Source organism: Pithys albifrons, chromosome 1 (assembly GCF_047495875.1).
Source record: "Pithys albifrons albifrons isolate INPA30051 chromosome 1, PitAlb_v1, whole genome shotgun sequence".
Lineage (NCBI taxonomy): Eukaryota > Metazoa > Chordata > Aves > Passeriformes > Thamnophilidae > Pithys > Pithys albifrons.
The window spans coordinates 12,329,538-12,349,574 of NC_092458.1; the positions used below are offsets into that span (position 1 = coordinate 12,329,538).

Below are 20,037 nucleotides of genomic sequence, written 5' to 3' on the forward strand. Positions count from 1 at the left end.
AACAAACTGTGCTGACATCTATTTGTTTTATCTCCCCTCTGTGCCTTTTGAAGTTAACAACAGAGTGCTGTGCCAAACAGCTGAGGAGGTGTGGGGATCTGCACCAAGCCCTTGGGATAGCAGTGCCAAGGAATGCCTGGATCCAGAAACTATTTAGTAAAAGAGGGGTTGGGAGAGATGCAGGATCTGTCAGGATTGCTTAAAACAGACAATTAGGATGCTATTGCTACTTTGGTTCAATGGGTCATTAGAAGGAGCAATTCGCAATATATTTTTTCTTAACTGATATTTTGTTAAAATCCTATCACTTCATGTTAGGCCAAAGCGCTGTAGTAAGAAATTGGTATTTGGAGATTTTGTTCTCAAAGATAAAAGTGGCAGGAGAAGCTCATAGCTTAAACCATGTAAATAAAATACATTTGGAAGTTCTGTCAAGCTTTTTGAGAAAAAAATAAGCACAGTGATTGTGATAACAATCATCTTGATCAAGTCAATGTAGATGTGAAAATTATTGTCTTGAGTGCTAAAAGATTCTTTTTTCTTTTCATTACAGGGTTTCCATGGCAACTGCATCCTCCCAGGTTCTAATTCCTGAAATTAATCTCAACGATACTTTTGATACTTTCGCACTTGATTTTACCAGGGAGAAGAAATTGTTGGAATGCCTTGATTACCTTACAGGTACTTTTATTCCTCAAGATGCTACTATTATATATTCATCATAAAACAGTAGTGATAGGATTTTCTTCAGTCTTCTCTGTGGTCACAGCTTTGGCTGACTGCCAGGGCACTCTCACTCCACCTGCTCAGTAAGGGGAGAAAATAAGATTAAAAGCTCATGGGTTGAGATAAGGACAAGCAGTTCACTCAAGAATTACTGCTACAGGCAAAACAGACTCAACTTGAGAAAGATAAATGTAATTTATTGCCAATTAATTGTAAAAGTAGGACACTGAGAAACAAAAATTTATATCAAAACTTTCTCCTGCTCCATCTTTCTTCTTGGGCTCAACTTCACTTTCAGCTCTTCTACCTCCTCCCCACCAAGTGGGTCATGGGAATGGGGAGTTGGGGGTTACAGTCAGTTCATCGTAATTCATCTCTGCTGCTCTTCTTCCTGATGATCTTCCACTACTCTGGCATGGTCCTCCTCCCACAGAATGCAGTTCTTCATAACCTTTTCCAACACAGACCCTTCCCACAGGCTGCAGTTCTCCAAGAGTTTCTTCAGTGTGGGTCCTTTCTGCCAGATGCAGTCCTTCAGGAGTGGACTGCTCCAGTGTGGGCTACAGTTCCTATGAGAAAACTTGCTCCTGAGTGGTCTTCTCTCTGTAGGCTGTAGCTTCCTCCAGGGTATATCAATCTGCTCTAGTATGGATCTTCCACAGCTCTATTCAGCTGTATTCCATCTACTTCACTGTAGTCTTCCATGGGCCATAGGGAACAGCCTCCATCCCCATAGTCTTCACCACAGGCTGCAGAGGAATCTCTGCTCTGACTCCTGGAGCAGGTTTTCTCCTCCTTCTTCACTGACTTTGGCATCTGCAGATCTATTTCTACCATGTTTTCTCACTCCTCTCTTTCCCAGCTCTTGTACAGCCTTTTCTAACCTTTCTTAAAAATGTTGTCACAGAAGCACTACCAGCATCAGTGATGGGCTCAGCCTTGGACAGTGGCTGGTCTATCTTAGGACTGTCTGTGTCTGACATGGAGTCAGCTCCTGGTCGTTTCTGACAGAGATGACCCTTGAAGCCCAGCCACTACCAGAATCTTTCTACACAAGCCTAATACACTTTTCCTCTTAATCCTGAATGCATTACCCCCAACAGAGTCAGAATGTCCCAGGAAGCTTTAGGTGCTACACAACACAACTGGAATGTATTTCCTACCTCTTCTCCTTGCATTCCTCCCCACCAGAGTGAGGAGGTGGAAGTGAGAAATGGTTAAAATCCATTGCAGCATAGTGAAGTGAAAGAACAACTGGAGCTCAGTGTGGAGCAGACAGGGGAGGGAGAGCAGGAGTCAAACCCCATTTCCCAGGAGATGGATGTTCCAGGTGTTATCCTCTGCCTTGGGACTGCCTCCTTGCTGCAGCAGATTGCAGCCTGGCAGAGTTCCCATGAGCAACCAGAAGCTGTTCAAGCAATCAGCATCACGGGCTCAGCAATGAAAGATGTTTTCTCCTGTCGGTATTTCCCTCATCACAGAATTGGAGGATCTCATTGTGTCTGGGACCAGAGACCACACGGTGTGTTCTGTGCCAGACAGAGTGTGGGTTGGGTTCTCCACAAAGCAGAGCCCCACCTCATTTAAGTAAGATCTTTGGCTTGAAGAAGCCCACAGGACTAGACCGTTTCTGAAATCCTGAGTAATGTGCACTGAGTGTACAATGACTCACAAAGAGAAACAAATTACTGTAATTTAGGGTGTTTTGATTTCAATGCCAGAATTAGAACAATTCATTCCAGTTCAATTGAAAACAGAAGAGACATGTGGTGGGTTTTCATTTTGCAGAGTTTGTAAGCATCTGCTGTTAACAGCAAGAATTTGCAATGAAAGGCACAAAGCACTGTTAGAAAAACACTTGAAAACACTTCCTGGGTCCGTTCACTTGTCCCACTTTGCAGGAAGTATACCCGCATTAGTTTGGGAGACTGTGACAGCACTGAGTTTCCTCATTGCCACCACTGTATCTGTGCCATGCAGAGGACTGTCTGCTGGCTTTTCTTTAGAGGAAAGGCTGAGAAAGTTAGGATTGTTCAGCCTGCAGAACAGAACTGCCCAAGGAAACCTCATCCTGGCCTTTCAATACTTAAATTATTTTAGTAGGGTCTGTTATGATAGGACAACAGATAATGATTTTAAAGAAGGATGAGTTTAGACTACATATAAGGAAAGAATGCTTTACATTGAGGGTGGTTAGACTGAAACAGGTTTTCCAGAGAGGCTATAGATACCACATCCCAGGAAACTCATGGTCAGGTTGGAGGGGAATCTGAGCAACCTGATGTAGATGAAGATGTTCCTGCTCACTGCCTGGAGCTGAACTAAGTGACCTTTAAAGGTCCCTCCCAATCCAAACTGTTGTATGATTCTGTGATTGCGTGATTCCATGATTCCATGAGTATTTAATTTAATACTGTGCAGCACAAGACTGGGAGCATGCACAGGGCAGCAGCATCTTGGCCTGATAGAGTTATGGAGTTCTTGCCATATCTGAAAAAGAGAATTTATCTGCAAGAAATTTCTGTAACACCATGTGACTGATGAATACAATGTCCAACACACATTCCAGTAAATAAGACACAATAATAATGTGGTAAGAGAAATAACTTCTTACAGAGCACTAGTGAAATTTTATGGTGTCTGCCTCTCCTCAGATCTGCTGGAATTTTGCCACCATATTGAGCATTCACCTCAAAATTATAAAAATACACAAAAATGAAAGGAAGGATTAAAACAAAAAACAGACTCATTTGCCCTAACCTAGCAATCTGCTTGTAAAATAATCAGTCTTAACTTCCTTTAGAATCAAAGAAGAGGAATAACCACCCCATTTTAAGGCACATGTATCAGGGCAGTTGTCTTCATTCTGGAGTTGCCCGTTTCTTCCAGTTGTCTGCAAACAAAGGCTAGATGTACTCGCTGTGAAATACATATAATTATGGTTTAGATCTCTATAGTTATATGAGGCAAATTCTATCTAGCAGTCTGTTCCTGCACCCCTCTCGTCTTTTCTCCTTTGTACATCATATGTCAATATTATCAGCCTAATTGCTATACACTGCAGAAAACAAAGGGAAGTTGTATCGGTACCAAAATGTAGGGTTGTCTTGCTTCAAAGATCTTTTCTGTGATCCGTCATGCTGGCTGTGTCATTTACATAGCTCCTTCTCTGCCTTTTCCCTAACTCATCCATGGCCTTAAAAAATTGGTCACAATGCAGTCTTAGGGAACTTGCAAATTTATCAAGCTTTTTAGCTAGGTTTTTTACTAATAGTCCTTGCCCTTGATGCCCAGTGAAAAACAGTTTTATCTGGCTTTATTTTTGTACTATTTTTCCTCACATTAATAAATAGCATATGGCTGCAATGGCAGAATGCGAAACACACATTCAAATTATCTGAAAATAAAATACAACCTATATAGACAGTTAAAACACATTTATGTAAATATGTGTATATATGTATGTGTCTGTATATGTATATAGTATTGAGAGTCTAATGCACTCGATTATTCTCTACTGTAGTTCAAAAACTCTGGAGGATGACATACATTATGTTATTCCTTTCATATTGGTGCATGGTATCTTCATAGATCTTAAACTGAACACTTTGTCACAGAGTGAATTAGACTTTACTTTTATCATGTTTCACAGCTAAGTAAAATGGAGATCATTTGTAAGTCCTAGTGGTTGGTCTATGGTGTGAATTAAATGAAGCAACCTACCTTATAACTATCATCTATACTGCTTCTAAATAAAATGTCAAAGCCTAAATTCCAGCTTCATTATCTCTGGTGTCAGTTGCTTTTGAAACAATTGACCTTGATTGTCATACGGAGATTTTCTTCTCCTTTGGTTCTTCTTAGTGTACTATTTGTCAGAACTTCCTCATCTTCCATCTCCCCAAACCCAGGTTTCTATGTTGCACATTGTCATTTGCATCATTCTTTCTTCCTAGGCTATTTCTTTCCTGAATATAAATTTAACTAGTTTGTGCTTATCATTTCCCCTTGCCATCTGTTCAAAGCTTCTCCTATCAAAATGAAAATCTCTGATATCTTTCTGAAAGTTGCCAGCCAGACATTGAGATATCAAGCTCAGTATATTAAAACAATACTCTTAATCTTCTTCTGACTGTTCATTTCTTTGTATATATAGCCTTGATATCTTTTGAAAGCTTCTTATCTTGCCAGTTGCTCAAGCTCTTCATCTGGAAACCATCTTTTTCTAAACATATATCTAGCTAGATCCAGGCGATACATACGACTTGCAAACTCTCTGCACAATTCATAAAGAATTTTTTTATCCATAGTGACTCAAAAATACCTGTTCTGTGTCTTAATACTTTGAAATCAGTTGCAGGAACATTTATTCTTTGACCTTGCAATTTGCCCTGCTTCAGAAATCCCATCTGAAACAACGATAAGTTTTCTTCATCACTTTAGCTCTCACTGCATAAAGAAATATGTATTGCCTAGCATATGCCTGCAATTTTTTCACACAGAAACAACTTCATTCTGGAAACTCTTCACAACCTGTCTTACCACTTAACTCTTTCAGTATTGAAAAATCAAAAATCAACTCCAGCTAGCTCAGTCTTATGATTTGGGTGTAATGTCTTCTCATTCTGTTGTTTTTGAACAGTTCTGGCCAAGCCAAAGACTATGTCTAGATGGTTGTATGACTGAGCCCTTGATACCAACTCAAACATGACAAGTTGCATACAATTTGTATGTACATTTGATGAAACTGTGCCTTTCAAATTCCTGCATGCCAGTTCAGTCCAGTGTCATAATACACAATGCAATAATGAACATCTGAGAGAGGTTCAGAGTAAATTCTTCAACTCCCTCATATTCATATCAGCAATATGGATATTTCTAGCACCGTTGTCAAGGAGATGGCTTAGATCTTCCTTTCTTTACTCAGTATCAAAATTAATAAGGAATCCCTGCAAAGTCAACAACTCCATGATGGCAGGGAGATGGAAGTTGAGGTGGTTTTAGTCAATCTCTATGACCTTGTGCTGAGAGAATTTATATACAGTCTCAATAGTCACCAAGGGCCACTGTGTGCCTGCTAGGATTCACCCATGACAGGTGGCAGTTTGCCTGAACTGTCTCTCTTGTGTATGAACCATGTGAGCACATTCACTCTGCTCCAGAGCAGAAGCCATGCAGGTGGCATGGAAAGGAAGGTCAGTTAAGCTAACCTGGTTGAAATGGAGTAGTTATGGTCACAAGGTCTGTTACTTCTGAGAGAAAATTTAAGAAATGGCATTTCTAATATTAGTGCCTTTCAGGCATTTCAGATGTGGTTACTGACTTTTTAAAGTGTGTGCTCAGTTTCAAGTTGAAATGAAGTAAAATCACCTTCTGCAATGATTTCTCTCTTTTGTGAGAGAGTGCTGACTCACAAATGTAGGTGGATGAAAGTCTGAGTGTCTGAAGCCGTCAGCCCTCCCAGATCCTTCCTCTGATCCTCTATGGAGAACTGAAGGGTGTCTTTTGTGTTCCACTGCTGTGCTGGAAGCATGCTGGTCTTCCCCTTCCAGCACAGTGGTGGAGCTCACCCAAGTCACAAAGGGGACGTTGATAGGGCAGCCTTGAGATCACTCTGGAGTCTTTGAGGAGCTTTTCCTGTGGCATCTGAGCTCTGTAGCAGTCCCAGTGAATTCAATAACCAAATCACACACTATGAAATGTAATTATGAAGCTAAATGGTTGAGATCAATCTCTTTAATTGCATTACAAGTTTACATTCTCTGAAGGCGTAAGTGCTGTGGAATGGTGAATTTGGCAGAATTCTACATTGTATATTCTGTTGTATCAGAGCATTTGAATCTAGACTTGCCTGCCTTTCTGCAGGAGAAGCAAATGTATTTGTTTTATTCTGAGTGGTTTGTGAAATAGTGTTCCTGAAGACCTGAATTTCATGCAGTATAGTCTCAGGTGGATGGGGCTTAATCTCAAGAGCCAGGAAATATACGTCTTGCTTAACTCAAAACTCTCTTTACTCAATCACATTGCATGAAGGCCTGTAAAAAAAGCCAGGTGTGGATATGAAGAGCGAGCTTAGGCTGCCATTGGAGACACTTAGGTGCTATTGAAATGCAGTTTACAGTTCCTTAAATCTTCAGTAATTTTTTTGCTTTCCATAAATTAATATTTATTTTCTGTGTTCAAGTAACAAGTACATTTCTCAAGTAAAGGGTTTTCTGGGTTAGGTGCAGGAGATAACTGAAGACTTTAGTTGAATACCAGCACACACACATAAAAAATTGATCCAGTTGCATACTTGTAATAAGTACTTGTTCCAATTTCTTTTTCCTTTGAAAGACAGGCAAAATATTAATGTGTAGCCTCAGCTAGGAAGAAAGAAATATAAAAACCCCTCCAGTGATTGTTCTATTAGGTACATTTTTGAAACATTGTTGATAGTGACAATCTTTCCAGAAAAATATAGAGAGGAAGACCCACCAGTTTTTCAGAGACTGATTTCTTACTTATTTATATGTTTGGCTTTGTAAAGATTGCAAACAAGGAAAATTTAGACCTAAGAAGTTTGCTTCAAGTTTCATGTCTTTAAATAGGTCTTTAAAAGAGAGAGGAGAAAATTGAACATAAAAGTATGAGTGTTTGGAACTTCCCCAAAATTATATTTTTTAAATGCCACTTAAGCCAATCTCCAGTAAGATAGGCTATGCAAACACTGCTTTCAAGTCAACAGAGAAGAGTGTTGACTCTCCCTCTTGATACGCGTCAATGAAACTTTGATAATTTTGGTATGATGGTCAGAACAATCCCAGAAAAAGTAACATGTCAATTGTACCCATTCAATCACAGTTTAATGTGACCACCAAAACAACATATGTTCTAGGGCATCTGAAACTAAAACTACTTAAATACAAAATAATTTCAAAATCTGGAGTTCTTAGTAGTAAGAATTCTTTTCCAACTGTTTGTTTATAATCAAAGTTACTACTGGAATTAGCAAAAAGTTGTTGAAAAGTCTGTTAGATGGTACCACTACAAATGCATACATCAGTTGCATCCCATAGTCTCAGATGAGAGGGGAAATACTGGTTGCGTCAGTAAGCGTCTTCTGTTGTGTCTTACAGCTCCCAACCCACCCACCATTCGAGAAGAGCTCTGTACAGCTTCTTATGATACCATTACTGTCCACTGGACGTCGGATGATGAGTTCAGTGTGGTCTCTTACGAGCTGCAATACACCATCTTCACTGGACAAGCTAATGTTGTTAGTAAGTATAAACCTTCACTTCTCTAGGTCTGTTACCTTATGGTTTATCTGTAAACCAAGTGCCTTTAAATATAAATGTAGTCATATGTCAAGAACAAAAGGAAAAAAATGTCTTCTAGGAAGATTTCCTCAATTTTAAATCCAAACCAGTAATGATTTTAAAAGATTTTAAAATTCAATATTAATTTAGTTAAAATTTCTTGTGCATTTTCTGGGAGTGCCATACATTGGGAGCTCTCCAAGACTAAACCCAGCACATATTCCATAAGTCCTAAGTATTGTCTATGTTAGCAGGACTTGTCTCTTGCATTCTAGGTCTCTTGTTGCAGATGCAGCAGGTTCAAAGAACTCAGATCCACTGGCTGCTGTAGTCAGGCACTTGGAAGCCTGTGTTGAACTGGTCATTAGGTAGAACTGCAGCCCCGTTGTCTTTTAGATAAACTTGACAACTGGACCTTTGTCAGAAGTTAGGGTTTAATTAAGGTCTTCCTTCTAGTTTTTGTTGTCTTCAAGGCCAAAAAGCATAGGTCAGAAAACATCAATGGAACAACAATTAATATTATAACTCTGTTTGACTTATAATGACATTAACAAACCTTCTTGTATATTTTGTATTATAGCACAGTTTTTTATCAAATATGATCTACATTTTGAATATGTGACTTTCTTTAATGAACTTTTTTTTAATAAAACACATTCTATATTTTGATTATGTAACAAAATTTACTGGTTATTCCTTGGATGTTTTATCGTTAAATAATTTTTCCTCCAAGAAAAAAGTATTGTCTAATCTTTGGTTAAGAAGTCGACACTTCTGGCTTCAGGGTTCTGAGATCATTTGGATCATTGACTATGAATTTGGAGAAGTCTTCTTCCTGTTCCCCATATACTTCGTGGGAATGCCACTAGCTGACACATACTTTATGAAACAAGGATTCTGAAATTTTGCAAATCAGTCAAAAGGTGGAATTTGTTCAGTCATTGTGTATGTAGATTGGGAACTCCGTGCCACAGACGGGTTTTGTGTTTTTGAGTTCAAGAGATACCTGGACAGATCATGCAAGAAAAATCCCCTGAGAATAATGACGTGCACAGGCTTCCTCCAGGCTCAGGAAGTCCCAGAGCTGTAATCTCTTGGGGCCTGGGAGAGCATGGGGGGAAATGATCAGTGTGCTTTCCCTGTTCCTCATCACCTTCCCCTTTGTCCACCTGGCCCCACACAGAGCCAAGCAGGGGTAGTTCTGAGCCAGTGCAGAATTGTTTTTCTTCTTGGAAAATTGTTGAGATACTTTGATGCAAGTCAGTGCTGTGGACATGTTTACATGCTTTATGTCAGTGGAAAAATGGTATGGTTTATTTCAAGTGTCAATGCTGAGCCAAACTTGCACTGACTCCTGTGCTGCTGTTTGTACCTCATTTTCTCCAGGAGTTTCTTTTCCAAGCCATCTGAAAGGCTATCTCAGAATCATATGCTGGCACTTTAATACCCTTTTTAAATATCATACTGTGAATGTATTATAGTATTCAGAATTGACTGAAAAATAAGGTACATTATTGAAAATCTGATAAATGTTTTGCCAAAACCTCCATTTAGTATTTTCCTTGACAGTCTGATTTTGAAGAGCACACAGTAAAATCTAAGATTCCTGGAAAGACCAAGTAGACTTTACATGCTTCTACATTTGAGCAAGCTGGATATCAAAATTCTAGTATTAATTTTGAACAAATTGAGGCAAGGTATATAAAGAAGGGAAACCGTCACTGAATAATCACTAGTGAACTCAATGATAAGACAGTACTTTCCTTGTTTTCTAGCCCATTTTTATCTATGACTTTTTGCTGTGCAAGTCAATTATTGTCACTATGAGTGAACATGTCAACAGCAAAAGGTGTGCCATTTCCACAACTTTGTGATGTGGGCTTTTACTCTTTGCTTACCAGTGAATAAATAACAAGGTATTTCATATTTAGTTTGTATTGTAGGTTTCCCACGAGGAGGTGAAAGCTTTGATCTGCAAAGCATGTACCAATTAGTCTGCTTTCAGAGATGCCATATAATTTTCGAGCATAGCATGAAATGCTCAGTGTGCAGTCTCAACTATCACTTAATCACTTTGCAAAAATAGTATCATTAAAAGTTTGAAGAAAAAACAAATTAACACTGTAAGAAACTTTGTTTACAGAATGCTCTGAAGACCTGAAATGAAAGTAAAAACCATGTAAAACCATTTAAAGACCAGCCTGGGTTTTTTTTTAAATGCAGATGGGTCTTGTGCAAATATCCTTAAATCTCATTACTTAATATAGACATGAACACCTCCAGTGGTGATGTTCCCCCTACATCTAACTGCTACAGATCTTCACAGGTTTCTAACATGTGAGAGTCCCTCAGTTCATTGCAACTTCCACTGGTATTGGAGATTTGACCACTAACATCATAGAATCATAATGGAATCACTTAGGCTGGAAAGGACCTCTTAAGATCGAGTCCAACCATTAACTTAACATTGTCAAGTCAGCCACTAAACCATGTTCCTAAGCACCACATTGACAAATCTTTTAAACACCTTCAGGGATGGGGACTCAACCTGTTCCCTGGCCTTTTCCTTGAAGAAATTTTTCCTAATACCTGATCTAAACCTCCCTCAGTGCAACTTGAGGCCATTTCTTCTCATTCTGTCAATCCTATCCTGATTTTACTCAGAACACGGTGTGGATTTTATTCACTCTGTTGCATTTCATTCTTTGCCCTGAAGAAGGATCTCATATCCCTATTGTTCTTAGAATATCAGAGTGTACCTGAGTAGTGTGTTTGAACACTGCAGCCTTCATGTTTTGGTGAACTGAGGCTAGGTGATATTTTATTTTAATCCTGTTTTAAAGAAATAGACTTCGGGCTAGCACAAATAACTTCCTACTTAGGGCATTTGCATGCTGTTGCGTGTAACTATATTTTTATTTCTCTGTCACATCCCAAAAAGTTTTCATTAGTACCGTGTGTTGCCTCTAGCAGATAATGCAAACAGGTTCGCGGATTGTCTTCCGTTCTGGTTTTTCGTAGCTATGCATTACTCACACGGGAGTAGTTAGAGTACTGCATTAAACCAACAAGCTTTTCCCCCCTGAGACAATAGGAATCACTTTGCATACATACCCACCTACCGTGCTAATGGAGGCTATTATTTTGGAATCTGTTTCTTAAACCACATAGCCAGCCTGACTGCACTTTCCACTTCTGAGTACATTTTCCCCACCAGAGGCATATATCATTCAGAGATTGCTAAGAATTCAGTAACAAAAACAAGCAATACTATGTTTTTCTAGTATATTTTCTATCCAACATAATCAACTATATTCTTTTTTATTAACTGAAAAATTGGAAAGTTAACATTTGATGGAAAAGGTCCAAATAGAGTATTTCATTTGAATCCTGTTTCATACAGGAAAGATTATTTCCAAATGTGGCCAAACTGCTTGGCTATTAAATGCTTGGCAGCCCTATTCTGTGCACAAGAGCAATGTGGAACTTTAAATTAAGCAGGCTTTTACTAAAGCAGTTGTTCTCAGAGTTACACCATGTGTACATTTGCATTTCTGAGAGGGAGCTAATCACCTGCAATCTAAATATCGTAAAGGCTTTTAAAATTACTTTGTCACTAGCTAGCTAACATACATTATGATTTCATTATCCTATTTCAATAATTTTTCAAGTATTCATTGAGTATGCCATTTTTTAACACATTTGGTATAATGGGCTTCAGGAGGGTTCAAATTTAAACACCATTTTTTCTAGCTCTCAAAGATGCATTCATGAAAAATGTGTCTCTCTCTTTTTGACAAAAAACAGTAAATAATTCTCTCTTACATGGTAAAGGGAATCAGGGTTAGTTATATTGCTAAAAGTGAAGATAGAGTGTACTACTGCCAGAGCATTTTCATTGTTACGTGACTCATCTTCCTATGTGATGGGATAAAATTTGTTGAAGAATCTAAGAGAATTAGGAACCCAAGCTCCCATGAAAAACAGTGAATTTAATTCACCAATTCATTTTTTAATATTCTAACTTTTGTCTCTTTCTGGAAGTTTTTAATTAAGAACAGATTCATTTACAATCTTCAGATTTCAACTGAAGATTTTAGTGAGTATTTTTTAATGGCACAAAAGCAAATTTGGGATAAAACCAGGAAAAGTTCTGCTTCTTGAAAAGTATAAAAAGACTGCATTTCTTTAAAAAATCAATGATTTTGCAGAAATCCTGCATATATTCTATTTTTTTATTCACATGGGAATGAATAGTGGGGATGAAGAGCTATCTGTTACCTTCAGCTACTGTATTTGCTCTACCAATTTGAATTGGTAATAATTTATTTAAACAAAGCATTTTGAAATAATTAAAATATTCAAGAGGTTAAATAACCTTCCCATGACTTCTGTGCTTCTCTTCCAGTTTTCAAGAAGATGTGTTTTATTAAAATCTACCAGTGTAAATTTTAGTAGAATTTACACCTTGGGATTTTTCCCATCTGTTTTTTAAAGTGCATCAACAGCCAGCACCAGGGAAATAACTTTACAAATTATTACCTCCAGACTCTGAGAAACTTGTTTTGAAAATTCACACATCCTGTGTGGACATCACTGTGCTCACTGCACCATTCCAGGATGTAATTTAAATTCTCTACATTTTTGTTAGGCTACAGTTTTAAAATACATTGTTTTACCATCTGCGTAACCCTGTAAAAAGCCCTGGGTTTTTTAAACAAGAAACCTAAATGTAGCCTGGATTAGGAGTAGGTACAATAGGAGACCCTTAGCTCCTGCTGCTGCTCCAGTGAAGAGTTGTGTGCTTTTCCACTTCACCTGCTGCCACCAGCAGGGAGCTGAGAGGGCAAACACTACCCCCAGATGCCAGTGGGACCAGGCTGCTTGCTCGTTTCCCTGAACTTTCTTAATCATATTCTTTTGTATTCAGAGAATGAAGGCTGTCCTGACAGGGCTTATCTGGAGACAAATTCTTTTGATGCAGTGACAAATTATTCTTTCATACCTAAAAGCTTAACTTGGCTGCACGAGTAACTTTTCTCCATTTTGAAGGAGTTTGGACTTGTAGCTTGGCATCATCAAAACTTGATTCCCAAGGTTTTTTAATCGAAGTACAATTTCAAGTCTGTTATCAAATATCTCACAGTCAGAAAGCACAAGAACATATCATGAGCCCCTTGATGCATAGGCAAGAGCTGAGCTTGTTGAGACAGCAAGGTTTGTCAAGCAAAGTAGCTGAGTCAGTCACTGCACTTCGAGCATTTATTGTACAGCAGTCGTCTGGGATACCTGAGACTGGAAGGACAAAGAAAATAAACCCGGGCTGTCTTCTGTCATCAAAGAGGACAATGCCTTCTCCTAGAACATGAGTCAGGTAAAACAGAGGGTTCCTAACTCTCTCTATTGACTGTGCAGAGAGTTTTGGGTAGGTAAGGTCTTTAGTGATAATTGGGTATGTATAAATTCACATACACAGGAGGAGGGCTTAAATTCAAGAGGAGACTCACAGCAGTGCAACAGCACCTTTTCAGTCTTTCATATATTTATTTGGATCAAAGTTTTATACTTTGTTAAGGAGCGATCAGCCTCTGAAGGGTATCATAAAAAGTGTAAAGTAAGCCTGAAAAATGTGCCCTTTAGAGGTTGTAATGACTAATACAGATCTGGTTTCTAGATAAGTTAGCAAAAATCTGGGCATTTCTATGTCTGCATAAGGTTTAGTTTATTTATGGCTTATGTATACCATAGAACTTTGCTTTCAAAGTGTGGTTGTGGGTGGAGAAGACACCTCTATGACCACTGTCTCTATCCATCTCACTGTCATATCTTGTTTGCTAACCCATCAGAGGCATCTTATTTAAGGATTCTTTGGTCATCCTGGGCTCTATCTAAATTCAGTCCTTCATTTTGTGTTATTTTAACTTAATACTTATTTTGCAATAGCACTATGGGATGGTCTCAATGCAAAATCAATGCAGTAGTTCAGCTACAGAACAAGTGTGCCTGTACTCTAATACCCATGGCAAACTGGGAAAAGATGAGGTTTCCTCTGAACAGTCAGTGAAATATTTAATGTCAGGAAGCTACTTCTTTTATATCCTTTCTTCCTCTTAGGACACCCATTCACACACAGCCTAAGACAGTAATTAAGATTCAGTGTGTATGGCTCAGTGAAAGAAGACATGGACTGATGTTGCCATAAGTAGCTTACTACCAGTGCTTGGCCCAGCTGGGGTTACTACAAGGATAACAGTGGGTTCTTTTTCTCCATGAGGAAAGCAAATAATTGCTCTACATAATCTAGTTTTTCAATGGTCTTGAGAAAAACAATGCTGCAAGGTTGCTTTTCTGTGCTGCTTCTATTCACATATAGCAAACAGTTTGAACTTTTTTTAGCTGCTATTTAGGGACACTACATGTAGTCAAATGTTGCTACATGTCAGTTGGATGCTCACAGGTTGTTGCATAAGGAACATACTAGAATTCTTTCTTCCCCACTTTACACTAAGAAACTGCAACAAAGAAGTGTTGTCATTCTGGTAAATCATTATCCAAAGGCCAAAATCCATATGTGAGTTCAGCCAGAGGCTTAGACTTCCAGACTTCAAATCAGGGTGGTGAAGGAGAGTGACTCATCTCACATCATTTTAGATAGCTGAATTTAGGGATCTCACCCATGTTAGTCATCTAGGCTTCCTCTGTGGACAGGAAAAGGAAGGCCCTTGTGGCTGGTAGGATGTTCATACCTGACAAAGCATAAGAACCTACTTACTGAGTTTTGCCTCTCCTCAGAATCTGGGAAAATAGGTTAGGCATTGTAGGTCCTCATTAGATGACAAGATAATACGAATTCAACCTGAAACTGTGCAGCAGTTACCCATTTATTCAGCAGGATGAATATCTGCTTTCTTCTTAAGGATGCTTTGTAATGTATGAGAATTTTGAGACAGAGGCTTCATAACTCTTAGATTGGAATTTGTAGTTTGAATTTTGTTTCTAATGTTATTTTGTTATGAAGAGCACATCCCAAATTAGGAAGGAATCTCACAGTATGGTTATGAATTGCCTATGAGTCTGTAAACCTGTATCAGGGGTCCGTTTCTTTCAAGGTTTGTATCCAATAGACTTCTACATTTTATTTCACATAAAGGTTTTGTATTGTCTGATATGCAGAGCTGAAATTGCTACTAAGTTCTAAAAGATTCTCTTTAATAGTACTTACTGTATTGCTGGTAAAATATATTGAAAGCTGAAACTATCTTTAAATAATAACAACAGCTTTCAGAATATGTTCTATGCTCAGTAAGGGCAGAGACCAAGAAGTCTATCAGGTTCCTAATTTGGTCAAGCACTTCTCTGTTAGGTTTTCCAGCCTTAAATATGTACCCACATGCATATGCTTCCATCTGCATCTATCTTTTTCTAGTTCTCAACCATATGAAAGGTTGTGAATATATATACTCTTCATGAATGTTAAATTTTTTTATTATGTAAACATTTATAATAAGAGAGCTATCAGACTGGGGATCCATCAGACCAGGAGCTGTTCCAAATGTGCAGTAAATAATATGGGTGATGGACTACCATTGCAGTTATACCACAGTAGGAAAAATGTGCAAGTTAATTTTAATGGAGTATTTTTCTGTTTTGATGATGATATTGCTACTCCTTTATTTTACTTACTCCCTATATATTATCGGTCTGTGATAGGCATCAAATGTAACCCAAAAGTTTTATAAATGGAAAGGTTTCCAGCTCTTTACCAGCTGGCATCTCAGCATGAGGACATAAATCAGAAAGTTGCATCCATAAATTTACTGACTTAGATTACTTTCTGGCAAAGCGTGGCGTGTAAGAACCAAAGCTTTCTCTGAAGGCCTAGCTCTGCCCTGTTTGGCCTCACATGATTTGCTTCAGGTCCTGAAGAATGCATACCTGGGGACTGTCAGCAAAGGTGCCTCCCCAGCCCTCCTGGCTTTACTGCTTACGTTAGTTTTCTGAGGCTTAAACTGAGTTCATTAATCCAAAAAGTAGATTGATGGGATTGCCATAATCCTCTACCTTTTAAGCAATAAAGAATTCCTTGTGCTGGGATATGAAAAATCTCAGACTGCTAGTGTGTCCACTGAGACATTTCTTAAATGCCCATTTTTTATGTTTGACTTCACATAGCAAGAACTTAAAAGGTACCTAGGCTGAGGGTTAATGAATTGAGTTAGTGGCACTAAGTAGTGGCTCACTAAATGCAATAACACTTTAAAAGGTACAGAAGCAAAATTCATATTGGTCATTGGGTTCCTGGGAATGCTCTAAATGTCCCTCTGTTATAAAGTGTTTCGTATGTTATGACTGATGTACTCTGTTCGAAATTGCAGGTTTATGCAACTCAGCCGACAGCTGGATGATTGTTCCTAATATCAAACAAAACCACTACACAGTGCACGGGTTACAGAGTGGCACGAAGTACATCTTCATTGTTAAGGCCATTAATCAGGCTGGCAGCAGGAGCAGCGAGCCTGGCAAGCTCAAGACAAACAGTGAGTAATGTGACATCCAGCAAGCATGCATTCTCCTTTCTGGCCTTCCTTTTTAGGTTTGATCTTTGGAAGATACAAAAGCACAGAGCAGTTTAACTTGTTCAAAGTGCTTCCTGCAATGAAAGTCACTTATTTAATTCAATTCAACATTTTCAGAATCTTTAGTGCAGAATTTTTTTTTTTGAGTTGCACCTGTAGTTTGATCAGTGGAAATATCGCATAGGAGCAGAGCCATCACATCTGAAATGGCTGAAAATACTCTTTTGTGGATTTGTTTTAATATCCTCTCTATCCTTTTACCTCTACAAAGCAAAAGCTTTTCTTATGTTTGTAATAAAACATTTTATTTTGGTATAGTGTTCATAAGATAATTACTAGTCTAATTTTACCCCCCAGAATTATGGTCTCTTAGGATATTGGAAAACTTCTTAGCTTCATTCCCTTCAGTTTTTTATGGAGTTCAGCAAGGTGGTAGAGTAGTCAGAGAACCCACTTCAAAAAAAACCAATGGTAACACAAATTATTATCAGATGTAGAACAGCAATTTTAAGACTGGTTTTCAGCTGCTTTCTTCTATGTCCCAGCCAATCCCTCAGTCACATAATCATCATGGGCAGCTCTAAGGGCTGGAGAGGAAACATTAGGATTTGTCCATCCTCTGAAAACTTCTTATTGTAGGGAGGTTGCTTGAAGAGTGGTGATACAAGGTACAGTGTTGCAAGAAGGATCCTGAAGAGAATGGCATGTACACCTTTGTGATTTCCTGCTTTCTCTGTGTGATGTGACCAGACACAATTCAATACAGACAGACATTTTTCAGATACTTCTTTAGCACACAAAGGCTACTAACCAGTCAGAGAGGCAGGCTGTATGCATGTTACTGCTACCAGGTGGTCCCCAAACACTTTCCAATGAGTTTATTTCATATTTAGTCATAATACATAACTAAATACATATTGAAAAAGTAGATAACCCTGAACAATTTACATCTTATTTGAAGTACATGTCTCAGTGCTTCACACAGACTTCATGAGAGTGCTTGTTTCCATTTTCCATGCATGTCATCAAATCTTCTGATTGCGTGCTTTCCCCCTTGACATAAAAGACAGTAATAAAGGAAAAGTGCTTTGCTGGACTACTTGTGGAGTCGTGCTTTTCTAGTTGTCTCCTGGTGGAGGTAAATGATCTTTCTGCTTTCTGACACAATGAGCAAGCCTGTCAGAATTGTGGTGGGCTTTATGTATCTACAGGGTTCAGTTTACGAAAAAGCTTCCTGTTATTGTCTACGAGTCTTGTGCTACAGCCCAAGATACTTGCCAAGAGCAACAGCCTCAATAATGTTATTACACCATATTATTTGGACCAAGTTAACAGTTCACTTCCTCCTTTTTAGTGTGCAGTATCCAGTACCACGTGGGCATCCTTCCAAAGCAATTCTGAATTGTTGACTGTGCTTGTTATAAATAAAGATGTGAGTGAATGAATGAAGAGACAATGCTAGTGCTTCTTCTTATTTTCAAACTCATTTTGTAGGATTTGAAATCATACTTTTTGTAGGAATAATGAAGATGTTATTATGGAGCTTTATCCCTAGAGAATTAATAGAACACAATTTATTCTAAATCTAATATGCTGTGAAAAAAAAAAGCAACCCTCAGACCTTTATTAGCATGTATATTGGTTTCAATTACATGCAAGAATTAGAGTGTTCTGGTTACCTCTAGGTCAGAGATAAAGGACGTGATGATTATGCAGGGCTCTTTTCAGGGATTATCGACACACGGGGAAGTTAGCACACAAAGAAATTGACAGTAACCTGACAATGCAATGCAAACCAGCTTTTGCAGGGAGCAGAATAGGTTAGTCTGTCTCAAGAATGCTTGAGAGGAGCAAATTACCATGGTTATGTAATCTTGCAGGCTTCTTAGAGGCTTACTAATCCACTCTCCTTTTCAAAATTAAAGCCAAACCATTCTTCTGTCAACTTTGTCTCTGTGTCTCTAGGTCAGCCATTTAAACTGGACCCTAAATCTGCTCATAGAAAATTGAAAGTGTCTCATGATAACTTGACGGTGGAACGTGATGAAACATCCTCCAAAAAGAGTCACACACCAGAGCGATTCACGAGCCAAGGGAGCTATGGAGTGGCTGGCAACGTGTTCATTGACAGCGGGCGGCATTACTGGGAAGTGGTTATAAGTGGCAGTACATGGTATGTATATAAAAATATATGTGAAAAGAAGCACTAATTCAGACAATGCAGGTGCTGGCACGGTTTCTCTGATAGATACCAGTAGCAGAAGCATGCTCTAGTATAAGAGCAGGCAAGCATATATATTCACATAGTTTGTCAGACTATTTTCCCTATCTCCAGCACTTTTGGACTCTAGAACTAAATCTGTCACATTAAACATCTTTATATTTAACAGGCTTCACAGGACTTTTAATCTGGGGATAGTGGTTCTTTTGAACCCACATACAGTACGTTTTAAGAGTGAACTTAGTAAATGTGATAATTTCTTTACTAAACGTGAAAGATCTCCATGTCCTTCAGAAGAAAGAAATACAAATGATGGAAATTTGATGATCCAGTTTCACAAGGACAGAGATCAGATTTGCTTATGGGGAGGGGGATGGAGAGCAGCAGAGCTGTGGGTCTGTGCCCCAGGGTATGAAGCAATGGGCAGGAAATAGAAGAGTGCTTTCTTCCACTTCTGAGTGATCCTCTGTGTCATACAGGGGCAGATTTCAGGGGGCCTTTAGTCAGTGGAAGAGATGTTATCCTTTGGTATTCAAAGGCATCATGATGAAGGTTAATGGAGTGGAAAAATCAGTAAGGTCTTCAGGTATTGCCCACTGTCTCAAACAAGAAAAATTATGTTTGTCTGTGCCAATGCTAAGGAATGGAAAAATGTGAGTTATGGCACATTAATCTTTGTTGGTTGAAAGCCCAACAAATGCTGCAGTGTCTCTAAAACGTAAGGAACTTTTATATTTCTGTTATATATGACAAATCAGGTATTTGTCCTCAATATCATTTAATGAGAACTTTTTCACAGTCCTTTTACCCTGCATGTCTTGCCATAAATTATGGTTTCCAAAGCAAATGTCTTCACCTACAATTGCTTCACTTGGCCTGAAACCCAGTCCCAAAAATGCTCATTTGAATCTGAAAACCACACCAACATCTGGCAAAACATATTTGAAAATGGCAAATTTTTTTTTTTTAATGTGTCCTTGATGTTTATTCTTGCATTCCTTCTTATGGGCCATATATTAAAGGAGCAAGCAGAGATCAGATTAGCTGACATATTTTAAAATCAATGAATTCCTCTGTATTCATCTGTTGGAAATGGAAATTTGGAGTCCAGTGATTTAAACTCTGACTTGCTGAGTACTCAGCAATCTTTCTTTTGAATATCAGAGGTAAGCATTAAAAAAAAATTGCTATAGCTGCCAAACTAGGAACAATA

General features: G+C 38.5%; 1 protein-coding gene across 4 annotated transcripts in view; it reads left to right on the top strand.

Moving 5' to 3' along the window:
* The window catches only part of MID1 (midline 1), a 253,424-nt gene that overhangs the window by 220,538 nt on the left and 12,849 nt on the right, over window positions 1-20,037 (top strand). For all 4 annotated transcript variants that reach the window (XM_071562967.1, XM_071563103.1, XM_071563196.1 and 1 more), the window contains 4 exons: window positions 554-681; window positions 7,845-7,988; window positions 16,403-16,564; window positions 18,569-18,776. In XM_071562967.1, the coding sequence (XP_071419068.1) occupies window positions 554-681; window positions 7,845-7,988; window positions 16,403-16,564; window positions 18,569-18,776 (642 nt within the window). The remainder of the gene's footprint in view (window positions 1-553; window positions 682-7,844; window positions 7,989-16,402; window positions 16,565-18,568; window positions 18,777-20,037) is intronic.